We start from the raw sequence: 16812 nt of genomic DNA, 5'->3' as shown, positions 1-16812 counted from the left end.
GGAAGAAAGAGAAGCTTCTCTTGGAAGGAACAGGTTATTTTTTTCCTTGGAAGCACATGGCTAAGCTGGAGCTTGCTCTGTGATGCAGTGGGAAAAGTGTTACTTGATGTTGAAGTTCTACTGGATTAATTTCCATATGTGTTCTTCCATATTCAAAATGAGCATGTGTTTATCTCAGTTATCTCTACCAATACATGCAGGTGTAGAACAGCCCAGAATCCTGCCCATGGGAGCTCTGCTGGGCTCTTTCCATGCCTTTCTTACCAGAATGCCAAAGGGACAGGGTTTCATTGAAACAGTCAAAACAGAGCTGGAGATTTTGGTGGAGATTGTGCACTTCCCAGCAGAAGAACCCAGAGTCAGCCATGCATAAAGACAGAGGGGCTACAGCACATTCTGACTTGATCAAAGATAGAACCGAAAAAATCAAAACCTTAGGGAGCGTCATTCAAAGTTAGGGGGAAAGTCCCCCAAACTTACCAAAGCTGTTTGTTTTACAGTGCAGCATCCTGGAAAAGTGGGAAGTGTCAGCTAACCAGATGCTTTCAAACAGAAGCATCGTCTCTCAGGATAACATCAATTCCCCTGTTCTTTCTGGTGCACAGGCTGGATAGCAAGGGGTTGAATGGAACAGGTGCTACACCTGTAAATTTTGGCATTTTCTAACTTTCTACCGCTTGACTTCGCAACTTAAATCACTTCCAGGCTTTCTTTACATGCAGGACATGTCCACACACGGAGAGGCACACTCACACACACACACTTGTCAAAATCCCTTGCTGTGATGCATTATGCATACTTTTGAGAAAAGTTAATATGATCCTGGAGCTTCCATAATGGCTAAATTGGCTTTTGCACAAAATTGTCGCTGCTTGGCGAGGAATTTTAATTTAACTGATCTTTTTTTTTTTTTGTGCAGCTTGATGCCGAGTGCATTGTGGCAGTTCAGTGATAACAATAATACTAATATATGGATTCAGTCTGCTGGCTCTATCAGAAGATGTTTCTTTGTGTTACGGTCATGGATGTTTGTATTGAGAAGATTCTGCCCTAAAGAACAAACTTATTAATGCCGTGGCAACTCGAGTCTTTAGCCATAAAGCACAGAGAAATCTGGAAATTGCTTTCATTTGTTCAGTTCTTTCATGGAGGAGAGCGTTTTCGTGGCTTGCTATAGACATTTCACAATAGCAAAGGAATTGCATCTCCGGGCCTTGAAGTGTAATTAATGGTTCAATCCACCCTATACCTAAGGAAAAGCTTTTTTAATTACCGATCAAAAAGAATTCTGCAGTTGATCAAATAGTGCCATCGGGGGGGCAGACTTGGTAAATAGGCCTCTGATTTGTTCATCCAAGGGTTTAATAACAGTAGGTGGTGTGAGGCCAGGAGCTGTCAAACAGCCCTTCTGTCAGAGATGGTCCTGTGAGCTCCAGCTGCTGGAGGAGGCAGCGCCATCACCTTTAATTTTGGCCCTCTCTGTTGGCAGCAGAGCTCTGTGGGCTGGCTGTGGCGTGTGAGCCATCAGTCAGCAGCTCTCTGGAGCCGCACCGTGCGTGTGTTTGCAGTTCCTGTGGCGGGAGGAGGATCAGTGGTGTGGCAGGACGGCCCCTGCCCCAGGGGCAGCTCCTCTGCCCAGCAGGGCAGGAAGGCAGATGGCTCTCAAAGAGCATCATCGTTTGGATCACTGTGTTGGGGAAGGCTGGCTCTGGTGTCATTTGATTTTTCTCCACCTCTGCCACTTGCTCTGCCTCGTGACCCGTTTCTCAGATCCTCTGGGGGCACTGGGTATTCTTTGTGCCGTTTAGAAAAACGACACGAGAAACTCCAAATTAAAACAGAGCCTTAGGATTCCTCCCAGGTTAACCAGAGTGCAATGTTAACGGGCCTCTTCGCAAGGAATAATATTTGAAGTGGAACAGATCAGAGCTTTCCAGGAATCAGAATTTCTGATTAGCAGAAAATGACAACTGGAAAAAAAAAAAACAGCCTAAAAATATTTTGTGTCAGGCTGAACAGATCTGTGAAATGTTTATTAAAAGTAAATATTTAGACCAATGAAACATTTAGTTTCCCATTAAAAAGTGTTAGTTTTAAAGTGATGAATTTTCTAGCACTAGTTTCTGCCAGTACTTTCAGATTAAATATCAGGGCATGGCAAAGAGAAACATTAGTTAAAATTAAACATTTTGTTTTTTCAGCTGACAGTGTTTCACAGTTACAGCAGAGGCAGGATATTTGGATTTCAATTAGGCTTATTTTTAATAGGAAAACATTGGATCATTTTTTTTTCTTTTGCACCCACTCTCAATGAATCTAAAAAATCATTCTAAAATCCTGAAAACCCCGTTTGGCCACTCTGAACATCCGACATAAACTGAAGCAGAGAGAAGGAAAAACAGGGGCAGAAAATGGAGCAGACAGAATTACCTCTGGGCAACAGATTAGGATTGTTTATGGGAGGGAAATTCAGTAAGACATGAAACTAAGTGAAGTGTTTTAATTAGATCCCAAATGGCTGTCCAGCTGTGGGTTTTGAGCAGCGCAGAGGGGTGTGTGTGTACACGTGCTCTGGGACATGTGGAGCTCCACCAGCTTTGCCCAGTTACACGGGCTGGACATTTCCCTCGGGCTGTGAATCCCCTGCAAATAGCACAGGCCTGTGCACACACATTATCTGTGTGCACAACTGCTGATGCAGTTCCAGAGGGATGGACCCGAGTGGGAGCTGACTTCTGTCTTGCCCGAGAGCAGAAGGAACTGGTGTGGAGTGAGAAAATTCCTGTGCTGCTTCCTCTGCAGTGAACTGGGCTCTGACCAGCTACTGCTCTGTGTTTAGTGTTGTAGTTCTGACTCAGTTCATTTGGGATATCAGCTGACAACCTAAATTCGCTCATACTGCTGCCTCTGGGCCTGCTGTGCTTATTTGTGTATCCCTGTGTGTGCCAAAGGCTTATCATTGCATTTTGGGAAGTGTTTCTTATTTGGCTGCAGCTGTCTGAGGAGGACTGTCTGTCCCCCTTCAGAGGAGGAGGAAAAAATCACCTGTTTCCTTGGCTGGGAAAGAGAACTCTGTGTGGGTCACAGGTACTGCCAGCACCTACACCCCAGTGCTCTGTGTTTGTACAGTCCCTCTGCAGTTGTCACTGAGACCTGACCCTGTTTATGAAGGTCTTCTCCCAACCTCTGCTGGAACTCTGCTTGTTTTGCTTAAATAATGATATATTAACTGGAATGTGGGATAAGACCTTTGTCTCCCAAATCCCAGGTCACTATTAGGTCTTTGTGTATTTAATTAGTTGTACAGTGTTAAATTGCTCCAGTGAAAAAACTGATGAACAGATTAACACAGTGATCGTGTTTCCCAATAATAATTAATAATAATAATAATAATAATAATCAAAAATATTATGAAACCTTCCAGGCCCTTTCTGAGGCCGTTACCAGGAGGGTTCTCAGACTGATTTGGTTTGACAAGCAGTAGGGCATGACCCTGAGGTAGGACCACGAGACTGCCCAGATTGCCCCACACTAATCCTCTGCCTTCTGCTTTGCTGTGCTGTGACCCCCAAGGCTTTGGGCAGACAGTTCCCAGGTTTTATGCAGGACATAACTCATAAGCAGAGACTCCCCACCAGCCAGACCTGGTGCTGTCTCTGTAGTAGCAGTGCTGGACACATGGCAATATCTCACAGCTATTTCTGATGTCTGATAGAAGTTTTCTCTGGCTTTTCCCATTAGATTCATTATTGATTCCCTTTTGTTTAGTGCTGGGCTCTCCAATTAAGTAGTGACTTTAATTATACTGCAAAGTGTATAACATTGGTCTTGATTATTAACACTGACCCGTGGGATAATGAAAGGAGCACCAGAAAGGCTAAATTAAAAAGAATCATAAAAATGAACAACCTTTTCCAAGAAGCCACCTTCTGTTCAAACACAGTAATTTTCCTCCTTTACATTTTTGCAGTGCCTTTGTGTATATTAATTGTTGAAGACAAGTTCTACATGACTGTCAGCACTAATAAATGTAGATTTAGTGAAGGCTGAATTTGATTAACTGGGGAGCATGAAAAGTAACTGATTGCAATGTTGTGTTTAAATGCAGTGAGACTGGAAGCCATTCCCTGCAATTTGTCTGCACCAGAACGTACTCTTGAATACATGAATAGTTTACCTGAGATGGGTTGCATAACACTGGCTAGAAATTAGACATCTAATTTAAGGCAATCGACTTGGCTGCCTTTATCATCAGTGGAGGAGAAGACATGGCAGCATTGCTTATCATGTGCAGTGTGTAGTGTCCTCTGCAGGTCTGTCCCCCAGGAGCCCAGGACAGCCAGCTGGAATAGCATTTCAGGTGAATCCAAAATGCTGAATGCTCCAAGGCATTCAGAAATGAGAGGGAATCTCTGTGCTAGCAGCACACAGTGAAGATTGACCTGCCCCTGTGGGCAGCCTGGGTGAGGTCCCCACTCCTGCAGCTGGGGAGGCAAAACTGTGGCTGCAGCCCTGTTTTCATCTGGGAGGAAAAGAAAAGATGATCAGAAAGCTGTTTTGCATCCCTCAGTTTTTCTTACCTGTCACATCTAAACGTGTCCTGTGTGACCTGCACGTTCACTGATACCTCAAGCACGACTGCCTGGGGTAATTATTTGAACTTGAAAACAGAAACCAGAGTATTTCCATAGAAGGAGGAGTGTTTCCTCCTCCAGAAGAGCGGTGCTGGGGTGCTGTCTTCAAACTCAGCGAGCTGTTCCTTCCCAGGTAAATGCATTTCTGTAGTGCAGAACCACTGCTGAGATCCAGCCAGGGCTTGCAGCTGAGTGTGGCATTTCAGTGTCTTTCATTTCCCTCCCCTGAGCCCATGGATGGTTGATGCCTGCTATCACTTCCAGGGAGAAAAGGGTATTCCTGTACATTTCTGAGCTGTCATGTTATGTTACACTCCATGGTATCACATTACAGGATGAAAAGAAGTAACAGAACAAGACAGGCAATGAATTCAGCGTGGTATTTCTTTTCCTTTTATGTTTCCTTGCATGTTATCTCTGTTACACTACACCTGAGATTCTTTTTAGGGCTTTGAAGGAGTTCTAATGGCTTGAAGTAACGTTCCCCTTCTCTTTCTTAAAATATGTATGCAAATTTAGTTCTGCTGACAATGTGAGATATGTATTATCTCCAGATGTCTTCCTTGTGTAACTTCAAAAATTAGCCAGTTCTGATTCCTATTTTATTGGGATAGGTTTCATAGTATAGGAGAGTCAAGGTTTCAGGTCACATAACCTCAAGGTATTTTAGTTGTTGTTGTTTGTGTCTTTGCGATAAAAACATGAACAGGCCAAAATGTCAGACAATTTACTCTTCTGTCTGAGATAAAACTGAATTGTGAACTCCCAAGCTGATGCAGTGTTTCATTTTAATAGTGTCAGCTCTTGCTTGTTTTGCCTGTGTCTCCTGTTTTGAGTGAATTTAGTGCTAATAAAAGTGAGAGACTCTTAAAAGGAGCCAGAGCCAGAAGGACCTGACAGTTACAGGGCAGCAAATGTAAGCTCCCTGTCTCGGTTAGCCTGATCTAGATGCTTTCCAAGGTTTTGTTTCTCTGAAACAGCACCTGCCAGTTAAGTTGTTTGAAAGTTTTATGATATTGAAGTATGGGGCCTCTATTTTGTGTTCCTCCAGCTTTCTGAAATGTTCTTGGCTTCTGTTATATTGCTTCTGGACCTTCTGTTGTGGTCTCAAAAATAAAGCACAGTCCAACCAGGTCACCTTGCTGGATGCAGCTCCAAAAGGAGGTCCAGGGGCAGTTGCTTCCCATTCAGTCTGTGCACTCTTTTCCCTATTTCTACCAAACCAACTGGCTGTCCTAATAGGAACTCATTGTGCACTTTTGGCCTGCATCGCTTTGGCCACAAGAAATCCTGCAACAGCTGCTTGTTCCCACCTGGAGACCTCCTTTCAAATGTGGTGCAGCAGCTCCAGGTCTGTGCCTTGTTGCCTTCTTTATAAAACCAACACCAGGCTGATCTCTGTTGTCTGTTCCTTGGCTGTGCAGGGTGTTTAAATAACCCTGGTGAAGGAGGCATCTTGCCATATGTGTTACTGAGTCTCAGAACTTCCAGCTGATGAAAACCCCTCTCTTTTTCCTGCAGAGAGTTATGTTATAGCTGATACGTTTTGTAGGGATTGCTTATGCAGTGACAAGAAACCCTTCAATGGATGACGTGAGCAGAGCTGGATACCCAGCACAAATACATCTCTCTCCTTCCATGTCTGAACTAAACAGAAATCATGAGGACAATTGCCATGCAAGCATCAGGCAAAGCCCCTATTCCCTTGGCCTGAGAAGTGCACCTATGATTTCTGGTGGTGGTCAGGATTTATCAGTGAGGCAGCTTTAAACTACTGCACATATCATCTCTGTGTCTTACTTCTGCACAAAGCTCCCTGTTTCTCAGCTTCCAGAAACCAAACCCTCTGGCATTGCATTTTACCTGTGTGAGATGCCTTCAGGTTGTCAAATAGTTCTTTAATTAGTTTATTTTTCTTCTTTGCTCCAAGGGATGAGTATATTATTGATGCTACACTCCCAGACTTTTGCTAGTCTGCATTTATGTATTTTGTCTTCCAAATGCCCTAGCAGAGGGCTGGCCTCTGGGGTGGTATGAAACACACCTCTCTGGCAGACACGGTAGTTCAGACTTGACTAATGGTAGAATATTAATAGCAGCAATAATAATTAAAGCAGTGCACTAAAATACCCGGGGGTGTTGTTGCTAAGTTAGGCTGTACCCCTAAAATTTCAGAGGAAAGGCATAAATTGTAGTTATTTCCATCCACGAAGTGAACAGTTGTCTCATTCAGCAACTGGAGTAAGCTGTGGATGTTTCATTAGGACACGGTTCTCCCAGAGGGTCACGGTGCAGTTTACATTAAACTCAAGATAAAAATGACATTGAAGCTTTGCTCCTGTATTTTCTGCACTGCCTGAAAACAAATGCTTGACCTCTGGCTAGTCCACTGCCTTATTGCCTTGGTGTTATTAACCCTCGTGTACCGAGAGACAGGGAATTTGTGTTCTGTTTGCTCAGAGAGGAGCACTCAGCTCCTCTGCCTGACAGATCTGGGAATCTATGGAAGCAGTGGGGGGAAAATTTTTATAAGTCAAGGCTTGAGCAAATATTGTGGATGGAACAGGTTGAATGTGTCTGTCTGCAGCTGAGGGATGAGGAAGGGCAGGGGTGAGCACAGAGCCTCAGCCTACCGGGCACACGGTTAATGGGAATGCTCTGGGTGCAGGGTCATCCCTTCTGTGGGTAAGCAGGAAAAGACACCAGATAACACAGAGGGCAAAAGGCAGTAGTTTCTCAGAAGGCCAGTGTGGGCAGGAGCAGTGCATGAAAGTTGAAGTGCTACAATGGCCAGATCTTCTCAGAGTCAGGGAAAGACCAACGCATGCCCTTGGCCTGCTCAGATTCACAGTCAAACTTCTGTGGTACCTGTTCCAGGATCTGTGCCTAATTTCTGTCAACCTGAGTGAAAAGTGAGCATATATTGACCTTTTTTTTTTTTTTAATTAAGATAAGAACTCATAATTATAAAAATCTTGCACTGTTTTCCTGCTGGGAAGTGTGTGTTCTTAGGTATTAGCTGTGTGCTAGACTGTATATGTGGCTGGATTCTTAAAAAATTTAATTTCTAAATGTAACCAAAACTGAGCCAAGATGCCAGAGTTTTCTGAAGTTACATAAACTGAAGCTATAGAAATAGTTAGAAGGTAAGAAACTGTTGTTAACATTTAACTTCGAAGTGCGTGAAATTGTTGAATACTGTGCTGTTCACCTCTAACTAGCCTTTAATTTAAACAAAAGCTATAAAAGTACAATTAGGCTCCAGTCCAGTGAAGCACTTAAATATGTTCCTAGTTTTAAGTGTATGAATAACCCCAGTGAAGTTAAGACATGCTTAACTGCTTTAGTTGAAGAGGACATTTCTTGAAGTAGTTATAATATATATAAAGAACAACCCTGCAAGTATCACTGGGAAAGACGTCGAGAGGAGTAAAGTCCCATCTGCACTTCAGGGTCTGACTGCTCCTGCCTGATGATTTATCCTGTGGGATCCTGATCCAGAGTGCTCCATCCTCTGGTTGTCAGGCAGTTTCCTGCCCCTGTCTGTGGAGGGGAACACACAGAGCACATGCACCTTCATTTGTCCTCTCTGCCTGACTCAGGCCTTTTACAAACACCCTGCTGCTGCCACCACGCTCAGCTCAATCCCATAGAAAGCATCTAAACATGGTGGATTTAATACTCCCATTTTCAGTGCTAAATCAATGTTCTTTATGCGTTTGTTCTTGGAACACTGCTCTATTTGAGCCATAATTCTTCCCACATACCATAAACTCGGTCTGTTTTCACTCTGATAGAAATTGATCATTTAAAGAAGGAGGAAGAAGCCTGTGACCACTGTTTAAACGTTTCAGGGCCATTGCTGGTTAGTGAAATCAGCTTGTGCACACCTCAGCAAAGGGCTGGGGTTACCAGGTATTGCCTTTCTGGGCTACAACCAGCCTTGCAGCTGCTGGGACAAGAGCAAGAGCTCCTCAGTACAGTTTTGGTAGGCAGTGAAGCCCAGGTTATGGCTGACCTCTCATTTGGTGGTTTACTTCTCCAATCACCCTGCATTTGTAGGTAGGTAGAGAGAAACATTCTGCTGCATAACTGGATAGGCCCAAAGGTTAAAGCTGGTCTCCTGTGAAATACACTGGAGCCCATTAGAGAAGGGACTGTTTGCCAAACACTGTTGTATATCCTCCCAAGACCATAAAAAACGCTGTTAGCTGAAATAATAGTGGAAAATTATTGCATTCCTCTGTTCTCCTCCTCACCACCACACTGCAGCGTGACAGCAAACCTGTAATGAAATTCGTGAAGGGCTCTGCAGCACTTACCTTGAAACCTTCTTTATTGCCCTACATTTCTAGGGAACACTGTGATATTCAGCCTGTGTCCAGCACCAGCAACACCAGCTGAAGGAGTGAGATAGCCAAAATTAAACAAAAGTGCCTTGAATTTTTAATATTAAATACTTGCGGTACATTTTTTAATAGTCCAGGATAACTTCCTGTATTTACATATTATTATCTGAATAACAAATAGCTTCAAGGGTACAGCCAACTGTTCCGTGCAGATGGAAAATGGTGAGTTTACTCTTCTACATTATTTATTGAAAATAATGGCTTTGATTTCATCAACTCCACTGGTTTTCCCTCATGTCTGGCATGGACTCAGAACTCAATAGGAGATGCACTTCAGAGAAGGTGGTTTTCCTCAGATAGGTAGTCTGCTTTTGGATATCTGGGCTGTTACCACCTCCCTCCCTGCAGACATGCTGGGATTAATTCTTCCTTTGCCATAAAGAACCTTTTCTGGGATCTTGATGCGTCACCTTGAGTGGAAAAGTACTTCTTAACGGGAAGTCTGCTCGCAGTCGCTGCTGGAGGTGCAGACAGATCACTGACTTCACATTGCTGACGGGAGAGCAATGACCCTTGGTGGCAGGAGCAAGAAGTTTTGTGAAGCCAGTTTTGTGAATGCACCCCAGAAAACATTTTCTGGCTTCTCGGAGGGCTCTTTGTGAACCTCCTCTGTTTAATATATGAGGTTTTAGTTTCGGTGGAGCACCGAGATGAGAGTGTATAATCTCTGTTCTCCACAGACAAGGCAGTTCCCAGAATTAAGTTTAAAAAGGTTGCACAAAAGGTAGTGTTTCCCTGCATATATTTTGCTGGTAAGGACTTTGAATCAAATTGACACAATGCCTTTATTTTGTATCACTTCACCATTTTCGCTTTCACGGAGTTCAAAGAGCTCTCCAATGTCAAAGCAGAATTTTGTAAGACCACCTTTATATTTTTTTTTTTTTTTTCCAAAGACAATTCTAGTCCAATTTTTAATTTTATAGCAAGCTAAAATTCCAGTTGGAATTTTAGGATTTTGTGAAATCCAGAGAATCACTGAACAAGCCATTTATGTTTAATCACCTAAAATTAGGCAGAACACACACCACTTGAAATTTAGCTGAGGCTCATCCTTAAATTTAAGTGCAGCACCATTAAAAATAAAGTTGCACGGGGGATGTGTTTTCTTTGGGGATTGTGAAGAGCATTTGAAAGCAGATTTCAGCTTCTCCATTAATTTCCAATGAGCCTAATGCTTTGTGATGCAGCATGCATACAGCCAGAGGCAGAGCTGAACAGGCACACCAGGGGATAGAGTGGAAATTTTTTACAGATGGTATTTCAAAACATATTAGTGGCTCAAGTTAAGTTGCCAAAAAAAAAAAAAAAAAAAAAAAGGCAAATACTTTTTCCTATGGAGGGATCTGAGCCCGAGCTTTTAGCCATTTTTCATGTTAATAAAGGGGCTTGTTTTAGGAGTGATTGAAACTAGTTTTAGCATTTTTATATGTATAAATCAATAATAGTATTAGACATGATGGCGTGTTTCTGGTATTGTTTGCCTGAGGAAAGCCAGAAATAGCTCACTAAAATACAAGGCCTCTTATTTTATGTGTGCAGCAGCTACTTTTGAAGAGTCTAATAATCCTAAATATAAGGGTTAATATTCTTTATGAGTAGAGTCATCTTCATGCTGTGTGTGTTAACTATGCATATATATTGTGCTATCAGTCACTGATTGACAGTTCTCAGGGCTTTCTACTATAAACATACAATAATTTCTCACAGAGAAGGGAGGAATTAAGCCAAATAGAACAAATGTGCTATAAAACAAAAGGAACAAACATGTATTGTTTGTTTGTTGGTTTGTTGTTTTGGGGTTTTTTTGTGTGTGTGCAGAGCAATTAGTCACAGTTGTACTGGCCTGGAATTTAAAAAGAAAGGAAAAAGGACAAAAAGTAAATGTCTGGTTCGTAGTAAATGTCCAATGTGTATTATTACAACTTCATTAAAGTTCATGGGGAACTTTATTGTACCTGTGGAGCTGCCTGAGGAGTCCCAGCTCGAAAGGGCTCTCTCCTTCATGGATGTGTCACAGGACAGAAATTCCTGTCAATTTGATCTTTCCTGTAGGAAACAGGACAGAGAGGAGAGAGTTCTGAGGTATAAAAGGCAGTTATTTTGAAAAGGCTGCTGCTGTTCTTCACCCTGCAAATCCTACAGACATGGAATCCAATTGTTCAGCCTGGGAATATGGGAAATGCCCAGGACTAGGTGTGTGCTGGAACACTCATGGTGTGTTGCCATCCTTTGTGGCTGACATGAAAGGACACTTCTTCTTGATACAAGAAGTGTTTGAGGTTGGCTCAGGAACAAGGACTTGGCCTGGTTTTCCTTGTGATGAATGTGGGGGATTTCTGCCTTAGACTTTCGGATGCGAAATAAGAAAGAAATGTGTCAAGGAACATATGAAAATAGGAGTAGATTTAAGATCTCACTTTATGTGAAAATGACCATCTGCATCGCTGTGTAGCAGAAAAGATGGAGGATGGGTTATTTAATGGGTTTTCTCTGACTTACAGCACCGACAAGAATTGCACTGTATCTTGTACCTGCATTTCTCCAGATAAATTCAGGAGAATGGAGAAGGTGTTGATTTTTATTCTGTTGGATAAATCAAAGTGGAGGCTGTTCCTTAAGGAGCACAGTCTGGGAAGAAGGCATCTCCTGGTATCGCCATAATTTCTAGTTTTTCTGAAAAATTACTCACTCCTCTCTTTACCTTAGTTGTAAATACAATGGGCTGCTTTTTTTCAGTAGAGCATCAGTCTTCTGTACCACTGCTCCCTTGATCACAGCTGTGTTTATATTATGTGATTCTTAGGGAATTCTGCCCATGAACTGCAAAACAGGAGGGGAAAGGAAGAGCAAGCCTTAGTTCAAAAATTGGCCCATTTGGGTGTTTTTTTTCCCTTTTGGATGGGGCAGGAAAATCCATCCTTAATGGAAAGAGAATGTTATGGTGTAATGCAGTTAACACCTTCTGTTGTGAGAAGGAGAATTAATTAGGAAGGAGTTGGAGCCCCTGGCTGACAGGTTCATGATCCATAAAGCTAATCAGTTCTGTAGCCTGTCACTGCTGTTGCTGCAGACTGGTCAGCAGCTGGATCCCATGCTGGGGAGGGAGATGTTTGCAGCTTGTCACGTTTTCACCGTTGTGCCAGTGCGGAACAGGAAAGCAATGCTGGTTTATTTCTGCAGCTCAAAAGTTACTGTTACGTCTAGCACTGGCTGTAAAGCCTCAGTGGGTTTCTGGAGAAAGAAATCAAGCACTGAACTCGCCACTAAATTTCCTGATTTAGCTGTGGTAAATCGTCTGTGCCTGCAGAAGTCACAGCAGCATTTAGGTGCTGAAAGGTAACCACGTAGGTAAGGCTACTCTGAGCCTTTGGTTTAACTGGGCTCAAAATACACATTGACCTGATGATTAAAAGTAGTGTTTGTTACCATTAATGAGCAAGAGTTCAATAATCTTATTAATATTTATCTTTGTCCTTTCATTGATCATGTGCCAAATGGGGAGCTGTTCTGCTGTTCCACCTCCCTCTCCTACTGTGGCTGTAAAACATGAACACAGACCATTCTGCAGCTTTCAAGGTACAGAGCCTGTTGGGGTAGGGTTTTTTTTGGTGCCAGAATTGCAGATGTTTCTTCATGCCCAGCAATTTCATCAAGTTTGTGAAGGAGAGAAACCCACAGTCATCTCCATCCCAGTGGTTCATTGGAAAAACATATCTTGTATTAAATACTTTAAAGATTCATGAAGCAGCTTTAATTTTGTTTGCATTTCTTCCTGAAGGGTAAAGCTGTCAGAAATCTCTAAATGCATTGCCTAATCCATTTCCAAACTCAGTATATTCAGGTCTGCAAGCAAAACTCATTTTTAGACTTTAGCAAGTTTGCAGACAGGAGAGAAGGCAGGGGAAATAGAGCAGGAAAGATTTTTCTTTCCTCGGTAATGCACTGAACTACCTGCGTGGCTGCCATGCCAGTCCCTCACAAAAAGAGTGCAACCCAAATGGACTGTAAGAGCAGCTCTGATAAATAGAGGGCTTCACATGTTCCTGTTGGATCAGATACAAATAGAGTAAATACATCTATCAGAGAGGGAGGGCTCAGGCAGAAGAAAGTTTCCTTCCCGTTATTGCCTCCCAGCTTCCAAGGTTGCCTTGAGAAGGTTCATATGCAGCTGAGGAGATTTTGTTTTCTCATGTTCCAGTTTCTAATCTGTGACCTTTTTGTGTTAGGACATGATTTTTTTCCCAAGGTTCTGGTCTGCCAACTGAAGAGCTTTTCCTGTTTCCTTATGCCTGCAAAGACAGTGCTCACAGGTGGGCTCAGGAGGCTGGCTGGGAAATGTTCATTTAAGGAACTGATTCAATGCAAGGGAAAGAATGAGTGAAAATCATCTCCAGAACAGAGAAAAATGACCTGACATCAAACTCTCTGTCCTGTACAAAGGAAATACCTCTGGGTTGCTGGCCAAGCTCTGCAGTAGCAAATACAGAGCGAGAACACTCACAGACCTGTCCCAAGACAACAGCAGGACGCCTCAGGTTTGATGCTTGGCACCTTGTATGAAAGGTACCTGAAGGACTGGTTCACATATCAGGTCTAATCCATCGTCAGCTGGCCCATGGAAATGATTAACCATGGCATTGTCAGCCTTTGCTTGGAATCCCTGCTCCTAAACACAACCCCTGCAGTTCTCCTGTCTGCCCTGGAGACAGACCCTGCTTCTCATGCAGGCCTGGGCTCCTCTGCTGGTTGTGCAGTTCATAACACTGATTTAAAATCACAGTGATATTGAATGTTAGCTGTGCCTGGCCAGCTCAGACCATCCTTGCCCACCACAGAGGTCAAGTGTGTGCTCTTAATCCTTCCCGAACTCAGCAGTGTTGGGGGTTAATGAGGCCAAGTTTTGGCCATCAGTTACTGTAATTGTCCTCCCTCACCCACTTGCCTGAGTTCAGAATGTGGTCACACCTAGTGCAGAGAAGGGGAGAGGGGGAGGTGGCACCCAGCTCCCTTCCCTGGCAGAGCACTTGCCTTAGACACCCAGGCACTTCACTGCACAGCAGCAGGGCTGCCCAAAAGGGATGGTTTCTTAATATCACAGTTCTCTTGGCGGTAGGGTTGAAGGATTATAAGGGTGTTCCTTGCTAGGACATCTTTGATTTCTTCACATTCCCCTCCATCACTAGCCCACAGGTTTCTTGCCTGACGCTTCACCTGTCCTGACACTCTGGCTTTATTTAGCCTGACCCATTGCAGTGCACGTGGTCTCTTGTCAGCCCCTGGTCGAGCAAAGGTGGCAGGAGGTGACAGGCACAGTTGTGCTTTGATGGCAGTGTGTTCTTGTGTGTGACTTGCTAATGTCACGCTGTTTGGCTCAGTGTGTCAAGTGCTGGTTAGAGTTTCTTGGAATAAAGGAAGTATTAACTGTAAATGGCTCTGACTGGTATCTAATTAGAGAACACATTGGGAAGAACTTGGGCGACAATCCAGCAAAGCACTTAAGCACCCACTGATTTTTAAGGAAAGGCCCCTTAACTGGGATTGCTCCTGCTCTCAAACATCATCAGAAGTTTGTCAGGGGACCAGTACTTTCTCCTGACTACCTCAGCACATCCATCTCATTTTCTGAAGTGACCTAAGGAGCTGAGGGTTCAAGGTTGACTCGAGGTCTGAAGGAAATAAACTCCTAAATCACCCCTGTGCTTTGAGGAGTCTACTCAGCTGGACAGCTGCTTTTGCTGTTCTTCATCCTCACTGCAATAAATAAAATTATGGCAGCTTTTAAACCACTGCTAAATTGTGAGCTTTGCCTTTGCCCATCTACATGTTCCTGTTGCATTGGGATTACCAGAGATATTCCATCATGTGATGGTGAGGGTGTTGTTTCCAAATGTGGCCATAATGCAGTTTTTCAGCCATTTCCTGCTCATAGAAAAAGGGGAGAACCGACAGAAGGAAGGTGCAGTGAGAAGGGATAGGGATGGACCTAAGCCAGGTGTCTCTCTACTTCTGATATTTGTGGTCATCCCACCTTTCCTTTAATTGCTTGTCCCTCTGTGTAGTAAATGCTGCTTTGACTGACCTCTCATTCTTGCTGTACTCCCTCCTCCTCTGCCACAACCTCCTTTTTGTCTCCAGACCTCGGTTCCATGTTTCCCTTCATCCCTTCTTTCCTGCCAGCTCCGAGTGTGGATGCAGGAACACTGCAATCAGTGACAAGTGCTCAGGTCTCTGAGCAAGTAGTGCTGGGATGAGGATTTAGGAATAATTGCATTTTACCAGAATTCATAACTGATTTCCAGAGGTAACTCATCAGCCAAGCATTTGTCTCTCTCCCTATCCCCATAACTGCTGAGAGTGGGGGAAAAAAAGTGATTGTTATGCCAAACTAATGAGCAAAGGGGTCAGAAAGTTTGATAAGAGCAGGAAAAATCATTTCCTGTGATATCATTAGCAGCATTTTAGAGAGCAGGTTCAGTAATTGCTGTGGTAATTCTGAATGGCTTTTGACTGTGAGAACACATAGGTATTTTTTAAAGTTAGAATATTTGCTAGTGGGAGAGAATTCCACTAAAATGAGGCAGTATGATGTTAGAGGTGGGGATGGGCTGTGGGCTTGGGAAGCAGGAGTTCTGCTCTGTGCTGTGTGACTTCTCCAGGCCTCAGTTTTTCTTCTCAGAATGGTCTATGGTAACATATATGTGTCAATGAGCAGCAAATTGTGAAGCAGGATGTAGCTGCCTCCCAAGGTGATGTCTCAGAGGGAGCAGATCTGTTTTGCAGATATTTCACTGTGTGCCTGTACAACAGCATCACGTGTTTGTTATTGCTGCACAAAGCCAGAAAGGGTGGCAAATGCTCCTTGTATGGGCAAATGCAAAATGTGCTGGAGTGAGCCCTGGCTTTAAAAGTTGGAGATCAAATTCTGACCTAGCAGCAGACCTGCTGATGGCTCCCCTGGGAGCGCAGCCAGGGTGTAGCACTGTGGGCCTTCTGCAGGTTGTTTTTGAGCAAAGTCATTGATATTCCTTCGGTTTTCCAGAGGTGCTTTTAACCTTCCAGGGAGTGAGAGCTGCTACAAATGTGTGTGCATGCTCATCCCCTTTGTTTTATACAGGTTGCTGCTCCTGGCTGGGTTTCTTCTTTCGAGCTTTTACCACATCTTTGTTTGGGTTTGCAAAATCTGCAAATCCCCCTGTGGAGGTGGCGAGCAAGGAGGAGAGGATGCTCTCCAGTCCACTTGGCCTCCCAGTGGCTGCCTGGGCTTTAATTGTGCCTTTCCCCCCTGCAGGTGCAAGCAGATGACCTACCCCGATGACCTGCCCCAGATCTCCGTGGTGTTCATCTTCGTGAACGAGGCGCTCTCGGTCATCCTGCGCTCGGTGCACAGCGTTGTCAACCACACCCCCTCCCACCTGCTCAAGGAGATCATTCTGGTGGATGACAACAGTGACAATGGTGAGCATTCCAAACTTTTCCTCCTGCTCTGTGATTTCTAGGTGAAATCAGAGGGTGTTTGGTCACTGCTGGCCAAAATGCTTATTTTTTAAACATTGGATGAAACACCTTTGAGTCATTCTGCATTTAAGTAACCACTTTACAGCTAATAATCATTGGCTCATATGTTGGTATAAATTAACATACCTCTATTGAAGGCTGTAGAATTTGCAAGGGTTCATGTTTGTTGATGAGAGGGGTTGATTGAGCCATTTGCACAAAGCTGTGAGTAAATATTGCCTGTTCATGTAACAAATAAACATTATGTGGAT

General features: G+C 43.6%; 1 protein-coding gene across 1 annotated transcript in view; it reads left to right on the top strand.

Moving 5' to 3' along the window:
• The window catches only part of GALNT9 (polypeptide N-acetylgalactosaminyltransferase 9), a 122923-nt gene that overhangs the window by 24298 nt on the left and 81813 nt on the right, over positions 1-16812 (top strand). Inside the window, 1 exon segment of the mRNA XM_050318518.1 lies at positions 16335-16501. Within this exon segment, the coding sequence (XP_050174475.1) occupies positions 16335-16501 (167 nt within the window).

Source organism: Myiozetetes cayanensis, unplaced genomic scaffold, assembly GCF_022539395.1.
Source record: "Myiozetetes cayanensis isolate MyiCay16 unplaced genomic scaffold, myiCay2020 scf21, whole genome shotgun sequence".
NCBI lineage: Eukaryota > Metazoa > Chordata > Aves > Passeriformes > Tyrannidae > Myiozetetes > Myiozetetes cayanensis.
Note: the sequence above shows the minus strand (reverse complement) of the source record. Positions and strands in the feature narration are given on the sequence as shown.